Source organism: Bombus affinis, chromosome 2, assembly GCF_024516045.1.
Source record: "Bombus affinis isolate iyBomAffi1 chromosome 2, iyBomAffi1.2, whole genome shotgun sequence".
NCBI lineage: Eukaryota > Metazoa > Arthropoda > Insecta > Hymenoptera > Apidae > Bombus > Bombus affinis.
The window spans coordinates 16,334,958-16,352,079 of record NC_066345.1 but is presented as its reverse complement, the minus strand read 5'-3'; the positions used below and the strand labels follow the sequence as shown (position 1 = coordinate 16,352,079).

The window sequence follows — 17,122 nt, the reverse complement described above, 5'->3', positions numbered from 1 at the left end:
GGGACAGAAAAGTACGCCACGAGTTCCTTGACCATTAACCGCGTCTGGCGAATCGGTATCGTTTTTGCTCTAGAATCTTCTTGCCAGTGTTCACGGAACGCGAAACACCGATGATTCCCCACCCTCGTTCGAACAGCCACGCTGTTGATAATAACGTGCACAGCAAACGTATCCAACTATTACGGCAACAACGATGACGCAACTTCGCATTCCTATTTCTGGAGGCAGACGTGCAAATCGAACAACTCACCCTCTGCCCTGATTTCGTCTTCGTGACGCCAGCTTAAGTACGAAGCCCACACGGTTGATCATTAAAAACCTCTTGCTCGAGAGCCTACGTGTGTGCGTAAGAATCGGGCCCATACTCTCTTCAGCCATTGGAAAAATTATTCGTAGCTCGACAGACTGGAAATAAAAGGAACGTAGCGTGGAAAAAGGCATCGTTCTCCGATGTACGAGATAATAAAAATAACGATAATAAATCAACGAACGTACAGGTTACTATTTATAGAAAGAACTAGGGCCTGGATCGGTCTGATGCGCGTCTATTAATTATATTCGATTCCGCCAGAACATGGGAGGAAGAAAGGAGGGACGAGAGCCGACTCTTCTTTAACTGTAGGAGGCTCTTAATGAGCTTTTCGTTTCGTTTTCTTCCTCTCTAAAGTATCGATTACTCTTAATCGCTGGCCGAAAAGAGATCAAGCGTCTCGTTCAATGGGCAAAAGCAACGAGGCAAAGCGGATCGCGTATCCTCTGCGCATACTGGTTACCAAATATATTAATAGCGTAATTAACTTGCAGGAAAATCACGGTTAGAAGAGTGTGTGAGGTGTTACGCGATAAATTATGATGATTTAAAGCGACTCATTGATCACGCAAGGTAATTCATTTCCTTAATCGCCGGGCGTCTGTTGAACTTGACTAAGGCGAAGAAAGATAAAACTGCGCGATGCATAAATAACGACGATTGGCAGTGTCGCGATTGGGCCGTTCGAACCTCTAGAAAGAATTCTTTGCGAAGCGTACTTGGCGATTTCTTCGAGAACGTACGGGCAGATCCGCGAGCGTGAAAGGACGATAATCAAGCATTTAAGCTTCGTGTACGATTAATGAACAGCAAGAAATAAACAGCAGGAGGGTTTTAGATCGAGCAAAAAACGTATTCTTAGACTTCAATAAGGCTCCCCCTGGTTTATCTTCGACGTTCCTGCTCGTGTTCTCAGCGAAACCTTCTTTTTTCGAACGTCCTCGCGTGAATGGATGCACAGTATCCGACATTCGAGGTGTAACGCATGCACTTAAATATAGCGGCTCGAGTCTTCCGAACCTCTCCTCCGACTCCGAGAAGACAGAGTCCGCGTATCCGTGGAAAATGGGCGCGTATCGACGACGAATTCGTCCGAATTACCATTTTTAGAGAAAAACACGATATTCGTTTGTTGAGTAAACATCTTGCATTGCAGGTTAATACCGGATCGCCGGCGGAAGCGGCTGGTTTGAAGGCCGGCGATGCAGTTATCAGGGTCAATAACACGGAGATGTACAATCTGAGGCACAAGGACGCGCAGGATGTTATCGTGAGAGCTGGCAACAACTTCGAGTTGACCATACAGAGGTAGCAACAGACGCGACTGCGACTCGAACATTTTCCGACCGATCGGTTATTACCGTGAGTTTATCTCGTTACTGTCGTTCGCAGAGGCGGTAGTACCTGGAAACCACACGTGTCTCCGATAAGTTCGGCCCTGCCATCGCCATCGCCCACCGCAGGGCTTGGCAATATCGCTCCAGTTACGAAGACATCCTTGGCAGCCAAGAAACAAGATGGATCGCACATCGGAAGCGGTCACAACTTCAGTCCAAAGCCATTCGTTAGTGTCAATTGGTTAAAGAAGCGGAGAATTTTGGGACGCAACGCCAAAAACGATCTAACGAACGTTTATTCGCGTGTTGCAGCTGAATGGAACGGGAGACGGTTCGATCAAATCTATAGTTAACAAACAGTACAACAGCCCGGTGGGTATATATAGCGAGGAGACTATCGCGGAAACTCTTTCGGCGCAAGCGGAAGTTCTAGCCGGTGGTGTGCTTGGGTAAGATCTTCTACGATAGAACGTAACCATTGCAGGAATAGTTTTGTTTACGGTAACAGAGCCGATTGTTTGCAGGGTGAACTTTAAAAAGAACGAGAAAAACTACAACGCGGAGAACAGCGAAGTATTCAAGATGGTTCAGGAAGCGGACAAAGAACCAAAGACACCGGAACCCGGTTAGTAGTTAATCGCGTTTAGAAATTCGAATAGCAAAGAAACATCGATGCCTCTTAGATTCGTGGAATTCTGTCGAATTATCGAGAACGAATTCGAGTTTACTACTGTCTTGTTATTAATAGTTGAACGTCTTATGCAAAACGAAGCTAAGAAAAATCTCTGGAGAGTCGTTAAGTAAGTTAACGGTAACGGAGCGCAAAACGTGGAACAAACGTTTCTTAAAAGGAGCGTAACGCGCGATAAAGAGTCTCTCTCCAGTGATTTTTCGACTGGATCAACTGGCTCCAGTTAGTCTGGTGCATGCCGGTACGATAACTTCTTTGCGAAATAGCGGAGCCAACTGCGCAGAGCGGCGTGATTACGCCGTCTTCGCCGGCCCTGGCAGGACTGAGGCCAGTCTCGGCGCCTGAAACCAAGCAGCAGCAACCGTCGACGCCGCAATCAAGCCTTCCACCTGGACAGAACATTTGTGCCGAATGCGAGAGGCTCATCGTGTAAGTTCGCGCCGAGGCGCATCGTCTCCTCGGTCGTTACTTTATTTCTTTCAGACCGGAGACATCGAGAACGAGAAAGGAAATAGGACCGTGACGATTCTAATAGTTGCAGCGACCACGAAACCATTTCCTTTCGACGCACGAAAGAAGAGAGCGGCGCGGTTACGTTCCGATTTCTAACGTCGAATCGGATTTTCTGAACGATAATTCTCCACCGTCTTAAATTGTAACCGGCACCAGAAAATTCGTCCTCGTTGTATATAAAGAGAGATCGTGTCAGAAGTATCCGATACGATTTAGAAATTCGTTCACGCGCAGGATAAGAGATGACAGAGAATGTTCCCACGGAGAACAATTCGCTCGTTAGTTGTTCGCGGCTATTAGACAAATTTCTCGTATTGGTCGAGTCACAGTACGGTTTCTCTACTTCCATGTCGTAGTACCTCCGAGAACAGAGTTTTACTCGTCGGTGAGCCATGCCGTTGGCGGAAGGGCCACTTCGCCGAGATCACCCACGCCTCTATTTCATGCCCTGCACGGTATACCGGCCGTCAATTACAATGAAAGTCCGTCGTCGAAACGTCAAGTGCAACGACAGGAGTCTTCTTCTTCCTCCCCGGCGTCATCGGTTGTTCGTTGTAGCAACTGCGACCGAGTTCTCGTGTAACTACATATTTACGTGAAATCCTCTCTTCCCTTGCACGGTCGAAATTGACCGGAGAATTTTAGCTTCTCGACGATATGTCGCTTCTATTAAGTGTCTCGCCCGTAGAAAAAAGAAACAAAAAAGTAATGTCACGTATGTGGGTGTGGGTGGGAACGAGCTCGCGATTCCGTGATATTTTGTACGATCATTCGTCCAAGTATTTTTGTAGCAGGACTTTTTGCTTCTTTCTTTCTTTTTTGTGTCTCGTTGCGAATCGTGACTCTCGTTCCTAACGTGACGTTCTTGGCCGGACAAAGAGTACGCAAAAATTATGGCCGCCTTGATTTTGCTCGATTGTCGTACGCCAGTATCATCCCGAAACGCTTTTCGACTAAGTAAGACGAGGATGTGCGTTTTTCGCGTTCGTCCATCGTAAATCGATGATCCGATATATCGATGTTTGTAAACGTGCACGTTTTGTCGCTATGTTTTTTTGAATGGAAGCACAGAATCTGTCTCTCTTTCTCTCTCTCTCTCTCTATCTATCTATCTATCTATCTCTTTCTCTGTCGCCTCTATCGTCGTCAGTATCGCTCCTTGGAAAAAGGATGTATCTTTTTATTCGCGATTCTCATTACTCGGCGGAAAAGTGTGGAAATCATTGGCAATTGTGAGAGCTTCCCTTGCTTAATTTTCATGGGAATTGATTAGCAAGATTTACGTATGTCTGATCATTCTTCGACCTCCATCGCATTTCTTCGACTTATCATTAGCATTCTATGCGTTATCTGTCGAATTGTGTTCTGGTTACGTATTCACCAGGATGGTATAAACTATGCTTTCGATGTTGTGATTTTTCTTTTTTGTTTTTGAACGTGTTTTTTCCTTTTTTGTATAAATGTTGTGTTTTTTGTACGTATTTTCAGTATTTTTTGTCGACATATCTTTTTTTACAAACCTTTTACGCCCTTTTCAAGAAATCGGACATCTTCGAAACGTTCCGTGAATAACTTTCCCCGCGCTTTACGAATCTTTCTCGTTGCGTCGTTCAATACAGATACATATTTTTAAGTATTTCGTACAATTTTTCGCGTTATTTTCTTCAAATAGTACGTAAACGATACCAAGGATTAACTAAGACTCATTTCACTTAACACGGCATCGCAACCACGAACAGACGTTAGTTTTTGAGAAACACCACGATACAACGTGATAACCCCTGTGTTCTCGGCCTCCCTCGTCGAGGTATCGAATCCCACCCCCTCTTTTTTTTTTTTTTTTTTTTTGTTTCCTCTGAATACTTCGATGAAAAACTCGTGGCACATCCGACAACAATGCACTTTGCACCTATTAAAACGATCGAACGGATAAAGATCGATCGTCATCTTAATCGGACATTCTTTTCCGCAGGGGTGTGTTCGTAAGGATCAAGGATAAAAATCTTCACGTAGAGTGTTTCAAATGCTCCACCTGTGGCACTTCCCTGAAGAACGTCGGTTATTACAATATCAACAACAAACTGTACTGCGACATTCACGCGAAACTAGTCGCCAGGCAAAATGCACCAGCTGGCATGGTTCCAATTACCATACCACCGTAAGTATTATATGATAACGACACGAAACCTATAGAATAACGATCGAAATATGCGCAGAATTTGAATAAAGTGCCAATTAAATGTCACAGAGGCGGAAAGGCTCCTGCGAGCACGATTTCCGCTGCACTCGCCAATGCACCGTTGTCTCCACCTTTGAGTAATCACGCATCATCGCCTCAACCATTCTCCGTAAGTATCTTTCGCCTAATCGCGTCCTCGTGTCCACGTTTTTCCTTTTTCTTACGTGCCTCCTATATAGTTTCGAAATATCGCATTTAATTTTGCTTTCCGCGCTCGCAAATGACACCGAGTTGATCGTTTGTTCGCTTCGATCTTGCCTGATATCTCGGGGCATCGTTCTTTCCAATCGACTTGATTTTATCGAATTTCAAAGAATCTAGGAAGAAAACAGTTTTAAGACTTAACACGTGTGGTGTTTGCTTGGCACTAATTGCTTTTCCAGGCTAGCAACCGTACGAGTCCCGATTACGGATTCCCGAATTCTCAGCTATCGTCCCCGAATAGGAACGGCTGCATCAGCAACGACAACTGCCACTGGGAATCGAAAACGTTTACGAGCACGATCACCATTCAGACCGGTTGTACAGAGGTTAGGCAATACCGGTGATTTTTATCCGACAGTAAGACCGTCGTTAAATCTCCGACATTTTCCCGAGATGTTACCCAAACAAACGTTCTTCGATGCGAACGACGATTCGTCGAATCTCGATCGGCATCGTCGATCGCGGTCTCGTCGTCGACGAATTCTATGATACTTGAACATCCGAAAGATCTTGTCTCCGAGTTAAATTCGAAAGTAAACAGTCGTTCGAAAGACGCGGCGAACGTAGCCAAGAAGGAATACAGATCGATATAAAAACGAGATCGAGCAAAATAGAAACAAGAAAACAAAGTCAAAGTTCGGCGAGAAAAGAGATATGAATCACTCGGATGATATTCATCGTTATGATATTCGACCTGATCGTCCTTCTGATGCGCTGCTGTACTTCCCGATAGTAAACGCAAGAATAGGTTTTGTCAGTGGAAAATCTGAATTATTCGCGTCGGCGACGATTATTTCGAAGCTGTGACTAATTAGCCTGGCGCGACTACGAGTGTGCGTGTTGCCTCGACTCTGCCACGAATCTCTCCCCTTTTTAATTGCCACTTCCACGTGACATCGTTCTGTCGTTTTATGTATTACAGCCCACCCGCCTTGGCACTTCGCCCGTCAATCCACCCAGTTTCCGATCAGTGCAGGTAATGTCCCAACGCGACTCGTCTTAAACGTCTCACACTCGAAACCTTACGCTCGGTAAGGTACGTCCTTAGCGATCCGATGAAAATCACGCTGACCGCGGTGCCGCTGCTTTGAATACCAGATATGTTCTCCAGAGAAGTACGTCGAAAAGTTTAAACGCAAAGAAAAAGAAAAAAAGAAGGTCGACGAAATCCTTTGCTGTGTGATTCGAGCATGGAGAATATATCGCGAACGTTGTGCTTGAATTCGTAACTTTCCGTTGAGTTCGTGATTTAGTGCGCGAAAGGGTAACGTCGCTGACACCATGGTTTCTCTCAAAGTTGTCGCTTTTTTCAGAGAACGATGCCAACGTGTGGAGAAAATTTCACTACGATCGCGATGCTGCGCGATTGCTGAGATAAGACCGTGTATATTCTGTTCTTTTTTTTTTTTTTTTTTTTTCTTCTTTTGTGTGTCGATGCAACGTGATGTCAAGGCAGCGGCGAATATAATTGTTATCAGTGTTCGTCGTTCGTTTCTGACGCTAATCGAAATTCTCGACTCGTTACGTACACGCTAGTTTATTAAACGTAGCAATATGCATCGCATTTGTCATGTTGTTTGCCACGACGCCTCACTAATCTCACATCTAACGAAATTCTACGTGTACCTTCATTGTTATTTGTTGAAATGCAAAACGTCATTGTCCGTTAATTGTTCCGATCACACAATCATATTGTTAATCGTATCATTGTACCATCATTCGTGCTTTGATCGAACAAGAACGATAAATAATCGAGTATCTTCTATCATGCAGGCTCCAGCATCGAACAATTTAATTGGTCCTAAACCCTTTGGAGGATCCAGTACTATATCATCACCGCCGCTAGCGAATACAGGAAATAGCACTCTACCGCGACCTCAGAGTCAGACTGTGACCGGTAAGTTTCTTTCTTCGTAATACATCGCGGTTAGACTCGCTAAAGAATCACGAGGGAAAAGTGTCTACGAGAATCGTCGAGATCGCCGTTTAAACGTACGTGAAATCGTTCTTCCATCTTACGACTTGTCATTACATAATTGACGATCGCGTTATGTAACTACGTTCCTCTTTAAAACGAAAAGAGATCTATAAAAAGGATAAGACGAAAGAGATAAAAGTTGAGCTCCTTTTCCGTAGTAGCATGATTTTAGAAGTACCTCTGCTTTTCGCCTCGACTGTTACGTGCATGAAATTCCGCGTCGCGACGCGAGCATTCTAGCGATAATTACGACAGGCACGCCAGAGCCATGTCAACCCGGAACGCCAGCAGGAAACAAAAGCGGAAATTGCGGTCGTATAAATTACCGATGACAAGCTCGACTTTCTCGTTTGGTATCTGGAGGAACGATCTCTGGTCGATCGGTGTAATCCTAATGGCGGGACCCGCCTATTATCCTTGGCCTCACTTTGTCTTCGATTGTTGCAAATAGGTCTCTTCTCGGTACTACCAAAGCCAAAAAATGTGCCCTTCAGAGGTACGACGATTAGATCCAAATCCTCTGACCGAGTTTCTAGCTTTGGCTAATATGCCCCATTTGGCTTGTGTCCCTCGCATTATCTTTTTTTTTCTCTCTCTCTCTCTCTCTCTTTCTCTATCTATCTATCTATCTATCTATCTATCTATCTATCTATCTGTTTATCTATCTATCTATCTGTTTCTATTCGCAACTCCGTTCATTGAAGCGCGTTCACAACGATCGACGGATCATTCGAACTATTTGCCGTCACGTTTTTGTCGTTTGCAAGCTCTCTGTCGAACTTTGCTTTCATCCGCTCGTCGTTTTCACGACGTCGACGACGATTTCTGAGGGCTGCGACATTTCATTCTACATCGCGAGACATTCTCGACAATCACGGTCGCCAGGGTGACACGTTTATTTGAACTTCGATCGAGATCGTTGTGGGTCCTATGGAGCAACAACGATGCAGCCTGATCAGAAAGAAAACTGGGACGACCGAATTCGAGACCTAAATAGCGTATAAATGAGTCAAGTCTGTTTCGATAGAAAGATCTTACGTAACGATGAAGAGACTTTGATAGAGACGACAATGTGTTATTTTTCGCGATGGTATCTCCTCTGTATAAATACTTTTTATTTTTTTCTTATACTACTCGCACGTACGATATCGATAGCGAATGATTTTATACGCATATACGAGCGAAAAAAGAATGGCTTAGAAATCGGAAATCGAATTGGTACTTCGATTAAAAGTCATACTCCGTTCATGATCCTCCAGACATAATTTTTTCTTTTCTTATCTTTTTTCAGCCGGTCCATCTTTCAACCCGAAACCCAGACCTTTCTCCCTCACATTCGCATGAGTCGGTAGCTCTCAGCTACGCCGTCGTCGTCTTCGTGCTGACAGCCGAATCGAACAATCCAATTCTATGCAAATAACTATTTACATTCGATGTTCGCGATTCTTCTTTAATCTCGAATACAGCGATTCGAAACGGGATTAGAATTTGTTCAACGACCGCCAATTGTTCGGTTCTCCGTTTTATCGATCGAATGAATCGGTGATTTCGAAATTAAAAAGATCGTGACTCGAGCCGTGTATTATTGTCGACAAATGATTTTCTCGTAAAGTGTTGAGAACTTACTGCAATTGCGAAATAAAGCGATAGTTAAGCCGAACAAGAGCTCTTCGCTCAATACATGTTGTTCCCTTTACCACTTCATGTCACACACGTATATATTACAATACATGGACGTATACACACGTACACGCATCTTCAAGATCCTCCAAAGTACCGTTGATTAACTACATTTTTTCCTAGCTTCGCATCGACTCCTTCGAGGTGCACTCAAGGTCGAGATGCTAACCCACAGCGCTCGAAATTCGTGTTCCCTGTTTTTTTTACGATCGTCTAGAGATGCGATTGATCTTCGAATCTGTAGATCGTTCAATGACAGAGTGTTCGAGTGGCGAATGATTTTGGAGAAGTGCGTCTGCTCACTCGTAACGCTTAATTAACGCGTTGATCAATCGCTTTAATCACGAGCTTTGGTTTTTCATCGCTTGAACGTAGCCAGCCGATCACGAAAATGTGTAACTTCGTGATCCTGGCTATCGTTTATTATCTTTTTTCATTCTTAAGCTGCGCTTCTTTTTATTTAGCATCCTGGACGTGCCCGCGATCCAGTAGCCCATTATCTTTTCAGTTAAATAATCGATAATCGTCAACATGAACTTGCTTTACGATAAAAGGATCACGGGCACGTATCGGTCAATGTGCTTCTTACTCACAGCTGATTTCTTTGTTTTTCTTTCGTTCTTTCTAACACACCCCAAAACTCCCACCTACGCCTGTGTTATCAAACGCGTGTGTCAAACGTTTTGTGTGCCTCGTGCAATCTGATTTCCATTTGCTCGCTTGCGACCGTGCACCCGGCAAAATTCCATCGATCTCCCTCCTTCGGAACGATCCCGTGAAACATCATGATCCCAGAAAGCTCGACGGAAACCCACGAAAAGTCCTACTATTACGAGATCGTCGAGAACACCAAAACCGAGTACCGTCCTAGCTCTGTAAAATCGAAAAGCCTGGCCTGGCCGCCTCCAAAGCCGATCGAAGATATTACTTATCCCACTGCCAGTCCTTTGTACATCGATCCTAATCCTGCCCTCGATCGAAGAAGTAGACAAGCGGTAAAAGAAAAGAAAGCCTGCATCGAGGCGTGCGAGAGGGCGCTGTCAAGAAACAGAGACGAAAGCACAGATAGGGAGGTGGAGAGAGTTACGAAACAGTGCTATCGCTTTGAGGAAGAACCGATGGATCGAGTCAGTTGTCCAGGTCCAGCTTATAGAAAGGTGGAGCTGGTGGAGACCATCGGCAGACAGTCGAGAGGCGAGGTAACATCGAGAGCCAGCTCGACCGACGGTGTCAGGAGATCTCTGACGCCTACCAGAATCGTTCAACCTATACCAAAACCATGGACAGCCACCGTTACGACAGGCAGCAATCTGTACGAACAGAGTTACAGCGGGGTCGAGCCTGCTAAAGTGTGCAAGAAGTTCCATCAGAAGGAAATCTGTCAAGAGGAAAGGATATGCGAGAAGAATCAACCATTTCGGGAAGAGCATCGTTCGTACCGGGCGGAAATTTGTAGACGCGAACAGACTATCTGCGAGAAGCCGCCGCTGCCAACACAACACGCGGTAAAGCAAGAAGAAGCGAAGGAGGAGACGACCGAGATCGACAAGGAGGTGATAGACTTGAGACCGGCGGATGAGATCGAAGACGAAGGTACCGTAGGAATCAAAGGAGAACACGACTTCATAACGGAGACGTCGGAAGAGGATGTCGGTGGAATGCACGTCAAGACGAAAATGACTTTAGAGAAAACCGTCGAACCGTCACCGATGCAACCCAGTATTCCGATTGTGGAAGAACCTAGAGAGGAGTCCAGAGAGGAAACAAGGGAGGAAGAAATGGTGGAAAAAGAAGAAGAAACTTACACGAGAAGGACCACCACTCAGGTCGAAAGAGACGTCGAGGACGCTGAAGAAAAGACGGTCGTTGAGTCTGCCGAAGTGGTCACCTCTGCCGTGGATGTGCAGCAAATGGTAGAGAAAGCGAAACAGGAAGAAGAGGAGAGAAAGCGGGAGGAGGAGGAGGAGGAGAGACGTAGACAGGAAGAGGAAGAAAGAAGGAGACGAGAGGAGGAAGAAGAAAGGAGAAGACGACGCGAGGAAGAGGAACGAAAACGACAGGAGGAAGAAGAACGAAGCAGACACGTGACTTTCGAGGAAGGTGAGGAAGAGGTGGAAGAAGTTCGAGAACAACCTCTGGGAAGGACGGTCGTTCGCGAGGAAAGAGTGACGGAAGCCGACAGCGACACTCCCGGACGCAAGAAGCTCATCAAAGAGACTTACGAGGAGATCACGGAAGAAGTGTTGGTTCAGGAACGCGTTAGAAGAAGATGCATCGAAGATGAGCGCAAAAAGAGTTTAAGAGAACAGGTACAAGTCCACAAAAGTTTGAGGGATCAACAAGCACCGAGGGATCGACGCGTATGCTCCAAGTATCCTCCAGCTCAGGAAATCATGGAAACGAATAAAAAAAGGGTTCAATTTATGAAGCAGACTGATACAGGCCCGAAACCGATACCTCATTCTGCCCTTCAGAATTCGACTCCTAAAGAGTGGAAGTCTGAAATGGTGAACGCTCTAACGACCGCGCCTGATCGACCATACACGCCTCTCAGTACATCTTCCAGCAGCGTGAAGGAAGTGTACACGGAGGAAACTATATACTTGGACCATAGGTGTCGACCTAAACCGCCCAAGAAAGAACTTCGACCGATTTCTCCGTTTCAGGAAGCACTCACGATCGCTCCGGAACGACCGTATACGCCTCTTAGTCGCGAGATCGGACCCGAGGACCAGAAAATCGCCAGTCGTTCTCAGACACCCTCGCTTTACCCAGACGGAAGCGCCCATTGTCCTCCTGCTGATATCTTATACGGCGAGGGAAGAAGCAGCCGAACGGAACCTCCACCTAAACCGTGCACTCCTCGACCTTTGCCTACTCCTCCGCCTGATTTTCGTCTGAGAGATACTTCCCCATCTCCGGTGAGATCGCGACCTCAGACACCGAGTAGCAAAGTTATAACCGCTTCTCTGAAGAAACCAGACACTATTCCGTCGTATCAAAGAAATTTAGTGGCCATGAGAAGAGGTGCGGTTGAAAGTCACACATATATACCGAGCAGAACTCCGACTCCAACTCCAGGAAGATCTAAATCACCTGCTCAAGGACCTCCGGAACCTCCTCCTTGTTACGTGAAGGCTCACGCACCCAGAATCAGAGAAGATCCTCCACCTACGAAGCGAAGTTCGATACATTTCCCTACTAAAAAGAGCGTGTCTTATAAAGTAGACGAGGACACCGACGACGGGCATAGACACGCCGAGTACGCTGCATCGAAGACAGTAGACTTCGACGAAAAACGCACCGACGATCCAGGCAAAGAACCCACGGACGCGGTTCATGCTCAGTATCAAGAGAAACGATATATGACCAGCGAGGAAACGAGCGAGGAGAAGAAATCGGTGGTGAAAAGATCGCTCGAAGTCACCGAAGATTTCGAAAGATGCGAGAGAAGAGTTCCAGCTCGGCCTTTGCCAGAGAGAACAGAACTACGAGAGAAACCACCTAAAGGCGTATGTGCCATTAGCAGAACGAGTCCCTCCAAACCTTCACTGCTCTGTCCCATGGTCTCGAAAACGGAAACGAGCTCCGCCGTTCAGCCAGTTTACAGCAGCTCGACGGAAGTGCGTCACGTTAGTTACGGAACTCCGGCATCGAAACCCTGTCCAGACACCGGTGTAACGGTATTACCTTGCAAAGCTCACTCCGATCAAGGTACCAAAGCAGGCGTGGTAGTGGTACCGTGCGAAGGGCCGAACACCTCTTGCCAAAAATCAGGCGTATGCGTGGTCCCAACTGCCGATCGCTCGGGAGTATGCGTTTCGCCTTGCTTTGGCATGAAAACTGGGACCTGTGGCCAACCATCTGGTCGCTGCGGCCGAGAATCTGCCTGCGAGATCGATATTCCGAACTGTCCAGAGAGCGGAGTCTGCGTATCACCGTGTCCCGATGGATCCGTTTGCGTGGCACCCTGCTCCAAACCTGGTCTACCTTCATCGAGGGCGAAGCTTCCTTTTCCACAGATCCCTCTACCCTATGAGGACACTTCCACTGCCTGCTCTCAAAATAAGAACTCCTTCCAGCCTATCCACAAGCCTCGCACTAATCTGAGTGGGCAGCTCGCACGACTGACTGCCAAAACTGGCCAGAACGTTCCCACCGTGCAATTGTACAAGCCCGAAGCTCAGACCCAAAGCCAAAGGCAAAGCTGCAGCGAGACTAAGAGTTATTGCTGCAAAACCCAAAGCTATTGTTGTTCCACCGAAACCCGTTGCCAGTCAGGTGATCAATGTTCGATTAACAACCGTTGTCAAACCGGAAATCAATGTGGAACCCAAAATTACTGTCAGGACGGTATCCATTGTGAACCCTCTAGTAATACCCACAGTTTAGTAGACCCACCAAATTTGTCATCCCACCCGGATCTAGGTACCGGAGTCGGTGGTCTCGGTGGTGCCGGGTCGAAGAGCGGAACTTTCGCTGGTAGCAGCGCGCCAAAGCGAGGAAGGGGCATCCTAAATCAAGCAACTGGACCGGGATCACGATTGCCCCTGTGCGCCTATTGCAACTCTTACGTCAGGTACTCCCCCTTTGTTGTTAGGTGTTCCGTTTGTTGTTTTTTTCAGTGTTTGCCGCATCCCCCTTTCATATTTTCTGTTCTCCGTCATCTAACGACGACGGTTGAGTCGCTTTTCTAGCTCCTCGTGTTTTAAATATCGATCCATCGACATGCGCTTGGGAAGGGACTATCTGACTGATGATGTTTTTAAACACTTTGTTGGACAGAGTTTGGCTACACCTTCATTGTGTACGAATTTGATCCGATCTTCTTATTAGGAGATACCGTTAGATTAGAAAATCGGTGATGTTTGTCTGTAAATACGAAAGAACGTCTGCAGTGCGTTATAATTTACGAGTATTGTTTGACAAAACTTGTTTTGTTTGGTTGTTTAATAATAACTTTAATTCGTTATCCTGTTCTGACGTGATTAACAATGTTCACTTGTTTGCACGATGTTAACAGCTAACGAAGAAAATACTAATCACAAGTCAAATGGTCTCGTCGTAAAACCAGTGTGCTGTAAAAACGACAAAGAGTGCATAAGGTTCGTAAAATAGTTGTCTTATGGCCGATCGTTCTTTGCTGTGCTATGTCTTGCTTCTTTCGTATCAAAATACCAGCTTCCATCAGAGACTTGGAAAAATGTGTAATCATCGCGATTATTTAGGGGACCATTCATTACCGCTTTGGGACAAATTTGGTGCCCCGATCATTTCGTCTGCGTAAACAGCCAATGTCGTCGACCTCTTCAAGATATCGGCTTTGTAGAAGAAAAGGGGCAACTCTATTGCGAATACTGCTTCGAACGTTTCATCGCCCCATCTTGCAACAGATGCAACAACAAGATCAAAGGCGTAAGTTTCTCGCGAAAGCTATTTAAACCTGTATAACTTTACCTTTGAAACTCATCGGTTTATCCGTTTATGGTTATGATTTTAGGACTGTCTAAACGCAATTGGAAAACATTTCCACCCTGAATGCTTCAAATGTTCCTATTGTGGCAAGCTGTTTGGCAACAGTCAGTTCTTCCTCGAAGAAGGATTGCCCTACTGCGAAGCCGGTTGGTTAAATGTTCTCAATTCGATTTAAAGAGCCAACTTGAAAGCAAGCACGTTAAAAAATTGAATTTTCTTTCACGTTATTGCGCAGATTGGAACGAATTGTTCACGACGAAATGTTTCGCGTGTGGATTCCCAGTCGAAGCTGGAGATCGCTGGGTGGAGGCCCTGAACAATAATTACCATAGCCAGTGTTTCAACTGCACGGTACGCAATTAGTGCGAGAATGCTTCTGGAAATAAACCGATCGATCTCTAGCGGAGAAAGTTAAAGAAACGTATTTTAATCGTTAATCGGTGTGTATCTGTATGTTACAGATGTGTAAGAAGAATCTCGAGGGCCAAAGTTTCTACGCGAAAGGCGGTCGTCCATTCTGCAAAAATCATGCACGTTAAAACCCGATTCTTTCGTTCTAACGCACAAGGAAAAAAAAGGGGGGCGTGGAAACAAAGGAGGAAGGGGGCGACGGGGGCGTTGGAAAAACAAATAGGAGAAACGGAAAATATTACAAAGAAAACGCGTATCTTAGCTTTACGAGCACGAATTCTTTCTGCACAAATTATAATTTACCGTGATTACTTCTTGTTCTTGTTGTATGTTTTCGATCGACGACAACTAACCCAACGAATTGACGCTGACAAGACCGTCAAATAACCGTAGGACGATTTGCGAATATATTTATTTACGAACGAATCTAATTGTATCGATTAATTACAATTTCCTTGATATTCGAATATCTTCCGCTGCTTAGAGAAGCAGGACACCTCGAAGTCGGCAAAGTCGATCGAAAATTAGAAACAGTGTCCTTCGTACTTCGAGGATCGCAGTCCCAGAACGATCACGTTTCTCGAATTGCCGTGATCGGCCGCGCTCGTGCTCGCTTACGATAAATACTATTTACATGCGCCCATGTAACTATCTAAGTAATTATACCGGCAATTAAATATTCAGCTACGTTCGGCCAAAATGACAATTATCGCGTCGACGATTATCCATGCCATAAAGTCGTATCCTCGCGGCAAATAGTCGCGACTCGATATCGAACCGACTTTATAGGCTGCTTGGTAATTAATTTCAGCGGGGAAAGGGGAAAAATCTTCGTCAGAAGCGAAATACAGTCACGTAATTTGTGCTTCCGATTTCGCAGTTTAGAGACTCGCTTGTACGAAAGTACAGAAGAAGAACTTCCTAAGAGGTAATTGCGTCGGCAAAGTTCCTCGAGTTTCGCTGCCTCGACATTCCACGACTAATTGGTGGATCAAGCAGCCGTAAGATATCGATGAGACGCGAACTCCTTGTGCCTTGCGGTTTCGCTTGTGACGGGTAATCACGTTTCCGTGGCGGACAGGTCTCGAATACCTCGTAAAATCGTTGCCGCAGAAAATTCTGCAACGATACAATAAACGCGCCGACTTGGTCTCCTGCTCGAATCACGCAAAGGTCATCCAAGCAATTAGTATTACTGGCATTATCGCATATTTCGCATTACCAAGGTGTATCCAACACGAAAATGTCGGCTTAATCCTTTGAAGATTCGAAGAGGATTAGCTGTTGATGGAAATTGTGACAAGCAACCCTCTTGCGATCTAATTGCCAATGATTCAAAGTATGCGGAAGATAAAAGCTGCGATACATTTGTCCTTGATTTATGAAATTTTCCAATTTCGACAAATTTCTCGCGATTATTGCACTGTCTAAGTTCATTAATTCTTCATGTCAAATTTTTAATTCAACCTTTAATAATATACGGATACCTGACTGGTGATTCTGCATCGTAAGACGTGTGGATTACCGATCAACGATAGAGACACTTGTTAAAATCTGCATACATGCGAATTTCGCCGTAAATCATCCAGCGGAACTATGCCAGTCTGAAATCAGGCGATCGAGAACGAGCGAAATAACAGGCTCGATTTCCTCCAGTCGTTTAGTCGGCCAATCGTTTCACCAAGAAGGTAGTTTTAATTTTGACGATTGAACGTTCGGAAAGCTTGCGTAAAATCGAACAAACGATCAGACACGAGGAAAATACGCTTCTCGTTCTACTTGAATAGATTTTAGGTGTCTAAGTTTCGGGATATGCGACAAAATTAAAATACGAAGAAAATATTGACTTCGAGAATCGAGAAATTCTCACTTGATAGCAATTGCCATGTAATTTTAGAAAAGGTTACCGATTTCTGTGCCATTATTACAGGCTCGTGTCGTATAGTAGCTACGATAAGATATACTGGGTAGCGAAGCTGGCAAATCGGAGGGAAATGTTTAAGCGTACATTGTATAATTTAGTGAGTAAGAACACGCGGTGTTGTCGCAATACGTTGCGTAAACGTGCAAGAAAAAAAGCGATTCGATCGAAAGAATGTCCCTTCGATCCTGAAAAGCAATCCCGACGTTCGATGTTCGATCGTGATAGACCGATGCAATATCATAACGGGCGCAATTTACGATTAGTATTAATATTAATCAGATCGACTACTAGCTGAATATCGCACGAGCTTCTGTATCCGTGTTACGTGTTGCTTACAATAAACTAAAATGTTCATGTAAA

General features: G+C 45.3%; 1 protein-coding gene and 1 long non-coding RNA gene across 5 annotated transcripts in view; one reads left to right on the top strand and one right to left on the bottom strand.

The window, feature by feature from the left end:
• LOC126928706 (uncharacterized) overlaps positions 1–1,471 on the bottom strand; it is a 13,652-nt gene extending 12,181 nt beyond the window's left edge. Inside the window, exon 1 of the long non-coding RNA XR_007716904.1 lies at positions 251–1,471. This is a non-coding gene — a long non-coding RNA (uncharacterized LOC126928706). The remainder of the gene's footprint in view (positions 1–250) is intronic.
• LOC126928642 (PDZ and LIM domain protein Zasp) overlaps positions 1–17,122 on the top strand; it is a 25,960-nt gene extending 8,838 nt beyond the window's left edge. For 2 of the 4 annotated variants that reach the window (XM_050744256.1, XM_050744250.1), the window contains exons 2-16: positions 1,467–1,618; positions 1,703–1,874; positions 1,960–2,096; positions 2,172–2,272; positions 3,208–3,430; positions 4,824–5,009; positions 5,100–5,199; positions 5,474–5,620; positions 6,217–6,270; positions 7,068–7,191; positions 9,748–13,531; positions 14,181–14,367; positions 14,453–14,573; positions 14,663–14,778; positions 14,889–17,122. In XM_050744256.1, the coding sequence (XP_050600213.1) occupies positions 1,467–1,618; positions 1,703–1,874; positions 1,960–2,096; positions 2,172–2,272; positions 3,208–3,430; positions 4,824–5,009; positions 5,100–5,199; positions 5,474–5,620; positions 6,217–6,270; positions 7,068–7,191; positions 9,748–13,531; positions 14,181–14,367; positions 14,453–14,573; positions 14,663–14,778; positions 14,889–14,966 (5,682 nt within the window). In that variant the 3' untranslated portion in view covers positions 14,967–17,122. Of the gene's footprint in view, positions 1–1,466; positions 1,619–1,702; positions 1,875–1,959; positions 2,097–2,171; positions 2,273–2,604; positions 2,768–3,207; positions 3,431–4,823; positions 5,010–5,099; positions 5,200–5,473; positions 5,621–6,216; positions 6,271–7,067; positions 7,192–7,723; positions 7,769–9,747; positions 13,532–14,180; positions 14,368–14,452; positions 14,574–14,662; positions 14,779–14,888 lie in introns of all 4 variants that reach the window. The other 2 variants (XM_050744262.1, XM_050744266.1) reach the window with 2 other exon arrangements.